Source organism: Aureobasidium pullulans (genome assembly GCF_000721785.1).
Source record: "Aureobasidium pullulans EXF-150 unplaced genomic scaffold scaffold_13, whole genome shotgun sequence".
NCBI classification, from domain to species: domain Eukaryota; kingdom Fungi; phylum Ascomycota; class Dothideomycetes; order Dothideales; family Saccotheciaceae; genus Aureobasidium; species Aureobasidium pullulans.
In genome coordinates, this window is record NW_021941033.1 from 480,274 (window position 1) to 484,854 (window position 4,581).

At 50.4% G+C, this 4,581-nt stretch overlaps 1 protein-coding gene across 1 annotated transcript; it reads left to right on the forward strand.

The window, feature by feature from the left end:
• Positions 1 to 1,738: 1,738 nt before the first annotated feature.
• On the forward strand, positions 1,739 to 3,921 carry M438DRAFT_277315 (cat2, catalase; the record flags this gene model as incomplete). Its single annotated transcript, XM_029900919.1, has 3 exons — positions 1,739 to 1,954; positions 2,005 to 2,162; positions 2,217 to 3,921. The coding sequence occupies 3 exons, from the start codon at positions 1,739 to 1,741 to the stop codon at positions 3,919 to 3,921; spliced, it is 2,079 nt and encodes a 692-aa protein (XP_029759005.1).
• Positions 3,922 to 4,581: the final 660 nt, after the last annotated feature.

The window sequence follows — 4,581 nt, forward strand, 5'->3', positions numbered from 1 at the left end:
ACGGGAGTAGTTCTCTCGATGGAAGGTAACTGTTTGACGAAGGCTTCGATACATAGGCATTGGAAAACAGGACTATATGTACTTGATGACACAAGAATAAATTTCTTCCTCCGGTCAACTGAGTTGTTCGAAGGTTGTATACGTACGTGACAGCACAGAGGGAACATGCCAGAAGCTGAGGGGTGACATGATATGAGGTCTTAGAAAGAGCTTTCGATTACGACGCGTTCAGCCATCTCTCTAGCTAGTGCGGTCTGACATTCTGCAAGGGAACGAGACGACCCTATTACTGAAGACCACGCGATGCTCGCGAACCACGTGGATAGAATAATCACCGAACAAGATCGAGCATCAACACGGACGGACGAAACCCGAAACCGAGCGGCAGTAAGATTGACTCCGGAACTTGCCTTGGGTTTAAAGAGCTGCGATACGTATGCGATGGTGTAAGTCAGGGAACCCGAGCTCTGCGCGAAATGTCGAAACGAACTCTCGAACAACGTCACCAAGGCCTGCGACGCGAAAGAGGAAGGAGCATGCCTAGCGAGTCACCAGACAACGCGTGCGCAGTACAATAAAGACCCACTATCAACACCGGCTTATACCGCATCCCAAGGACCGAAAAGCAGGCTTCGATGCTCGGATGGGGAGAGAGGGCTTTTGTGGAGTGTTGTGTTTTCCTGCTTCGTGCTTTCCTGGCAAGTTTCGTCGAAGCATCTCGGAGCCGCGGTACGTTCCGTTACTTCCATGACAGTGCCGCCGTGCGACATGCACGGTTGTGACCGGGCCCGAAGTCTCAGCGTGACATCCGTGGAAGATTCCGTTGTGTAGGCGCCCAGCGAACGACTTGGCTACTCAAGCCGGTGAGCAAGGAGACACGATCTGCCTGTACTGTAATCTGTGCGATGTAAGTCTTCAGCTGCCAACATAATATGCCGAAGTTGAGGTAAGCACAACACGCCATACGAATGCAGAAAAAGGCGAGTATCGGATAATATGTGCTCGAGGAGGAGGTTGGAGCTAAGCTTTTTGATATTGATATGCTCTACCCCAGTGGTCAACAGCAAGCTTGGACCCTGCGGCCGCGGCTCACTCCGTCTCGCGCTTACCAACATCGCGGTTTGATAGGCACATCGCTGACCATTCCGTTAGCATCCACTTCGCACGTTCATTGACGGCCAAGTCGTTGGGTTGCACAATCACAGCGATCGTGTCTTGGATGCCGAGCGAATCTCTGTGACGGTCACGTCTGGATGTTTCGACTGTCTACCAGCACATTGTCCTGCATTGGGTGCCACTCTTGGCCATGCGGCCAGGAATAGTAGGCCTATGAACTGGCCTCAGCGAGCATGGCTGGAGTTACTCGTGCCGAGAGGACGATCTGCGAACAGGCCAAGGAACCCGGTACTGTAAGATCGAAACACTATGAAAGTCTTGTCGCACGTCTGCCCCCCATATGGCAGAGCTTGTAGAGAGACACCAGGTAAGAAACTAGTCTGTGCAGCACCGCGATGGCCTGATCCCCCGTTCAATTCACCGAAAGCCTGGTCTTGATCGATCTTCAATGGTTTATATAAGAGCCTAGCATGGCCACTTTTGAACACCATCATTCGTTGCATCCACACAGCTCCTTTCTTCGTCTTCTTGACACCAAACGACGACAATGCGCTCGTTATTATATCTTCCGTTGATCGCTGGTACTGCCCTTGCCGGTAGTTGCCCTTTCATGAGTGGTGAAATGCCCAAGCGTGACGAAGCTGGCCTCAAGGAAACCACCGATCAGACCAATGAGTTCATGGGTCAATTTAAGCTCAACGATGAGCAAGGCTTCTTGACAACGGACTGGGGTACCCCTATCGATGACCTTACTAGCTTGAAGGCTGGTGCCAGAGGTCCTACGTTGCTGGAAGACTTTGCATTCAGACAGAAGATGCAGAGATTCGACCATGAGCGTGTATGTTCAATCAGTCAATCACAATGTGACATGTAACTAACCATGACTAGATTCCCGAACGCGTTGTACATGCTCGTGGAGCCGGTGTCCACGGTGTCTTTGAAAGTTATGGTAACTTCACCAATATCACAGCAGCAGACTTCCTTTCGGAAGAGGGCAAGAAGACACCCACATTTGTACGATTCTCTACCGTGATCGGTGAAAGAGGGTAAGTCCAGCCACGCGATCGTGATACGAGGGTGTATGCTAACAATCATCACAGAAGCGGAGACGCTGCCAGAGACGTTCGTGGATTCTCGACTCGTTTCTACACCGATGCTGGCAACCTCGATATTGTTGGCATTAACCTTCCCATTTTCTTCATTCAGGATGCCATGCAGTTCCCTGACATGGTACACGCTCTCAAGCCTCAGCCGGATAAGCAAATTCCTCAAGCTGCTACAGCTCACGACACCGCCTATGACTTCTTCTCTCAGCAACCCAGTACCCTGAACATGCTCATGCTTATCATGTCCGGCTACTCTCTTCCTCGCTCATACCGCCACATGAGTGGCTTTGGTGTTCATACCATGCGCATGGTCACTGAAGAGGGCGACAGCAAGCTCATCAGATGGCACTGGAAGTCTAAGCAAGGCACCGCAAGTTTGTTGTGGGAAGAAGCCCAAGCCATCAATGGAAAGAACCCTGACTACCACCGCAAAGATCTTTGGGATGCTATCGAGAACGGCGCTTATCCTGAGTATGAGCTTGGAGTCCAGATCATGGATGAAGATCAACAACTGGCATTCGGCTTCGATGTCCTGGATGCTACCAAGTGGATCCCTGAAGAGCTTGTCCCCATTACCATCCTTGGAAAGATGACTTTGAACGCCAACCCTACAAATTACTTCGCCGAGACCGAGAGTATCGCTTTCCAACCCGGACATGTCGTCCGAGGCATTGACTTCAGCGAGGACCCTCTCCTTCAAGGTCGTCTCTTCTCCTACTTGGACACTCAAGTCAACAGACAGGGAATCAACTTCGAGCAGATTCCCATCAACCGTCCTCGCATCCCCATCCACAACAACAATCGTGACGGTCGTGGTCAGCAATACATCCCCACAAACAACTATGCCTATTCGCCCAACTCGCTCAACAATGGCTTCCCCAAACAAGCTAACCAGACTGTCGGAAAGGGCTTCTTCACCGCCCCTAACCGTCGTTTGACAGGACCATTCGTTCGCGAGCTCTCGTCCACCTTCAACGATCACTGGTCGCAGGCACGCATGGTCTGGAACTCCATCTCAGCCGCTGAGAAGCAGATTGTCGTCAACAGTCTTCGCTTTGAAGTCAGCCAAGTTCAATCTCAAGTCGTCAAGCAGAACTTCGTCATCCAGCTCAACAGAATCTCGCACGATCTCGCATCTCGCGTTGCTGCCGCTCTGGTCGATGTCATCGTCCCTGAACCTGACAACACTTTCTACAACACCAACAGCTCTGCTCACATTTCCATCTTCAACACCACTCTGCCTACCATTGTCGGTCTTAACATTGGTATCCTGGCTTCTACCACATCCAACGCTTCTATGTCGCAGGCTGCTCAACTTGCCAAGTCATTCGCAGCCGAAGGTCTCTTCGTCAGCGTCGTTGCCGAATCTCTCCAGCCTGGCGTCAATGTCACTTACTCTGCCGCTGACGCTCACGCTTTCGACGGTCTCGTCGTGGCCGCCGGTGCCGAAGCCATCTTCACCGGCGAAAAAGCATCACCCTTCTATCCTCTCGGTCGCCCCATGGAAATCCTCAAGAACGGCTATGGCTGGGGCAAGCCCGTCGGAGCCGTTGGTACTGCCAGAAAGGCTCTCGATGTCGCTGGTATCCAGCAGCGCCCCGGTGTCTACTTTGCCAATGGCACTGCTGAAGCTGTCAACAGCTTCAAATGCGGCTTGAGCACTTTCAGGTTCCTTGACCGATTCCCACAGGATGAGTAAGTGTAATTGATTTGTTTTCGGAAAAAGGTTAATAGAGGTTTTTTGTACATAATTTTTGTTTAATTCATGTTTTTCGCTTTTTGCACATTGTGTCTTGTCTCGCATGTTTCTTTCTCTCATTCAAGGTCGCCCCTCTTATGCGATGTCAGTTGCCTCTTGCTCGCCCTCCTCAACACGGATGAGGAAGGAAGGCTTCTATGCCCAAAACAAAAAGGCATGATGTACACTCGATCGCTCCTTCTTCGTTCGTCTGTGTTTTTCCATCGCTCCTCCCTCCTTACTCCCTTGATCTCGTCATTCTCTTCCGTCATCCCTTCTTGGTCCTCTTTCGAAATGTCAACCACCTATGTCACATGCTACAGAGCAGATGAGAGGAACCCAAGAAGCAAGGGAGTGATGCAAATATGATCTATAATGCGTTTTTGCCTTTAGTTCCGCTGTATAATGCTGGAGTAATCCGTGTAACATGGACCGAATCGCTCGATGGATGATTGGTTTGAGGGGGAATAAAACGAAGAAAAAATCCATCCGGCTGTCGTAAAAGAACAGATTCATCAAAAGAAACAGAAGGGGGAAAAAAAAACCAGAACAAGAAAAAGAAAGAAAACAAGATACAAAGAATCTAAAACATTCCAGCGTACTTTTACGATGATATCTCGT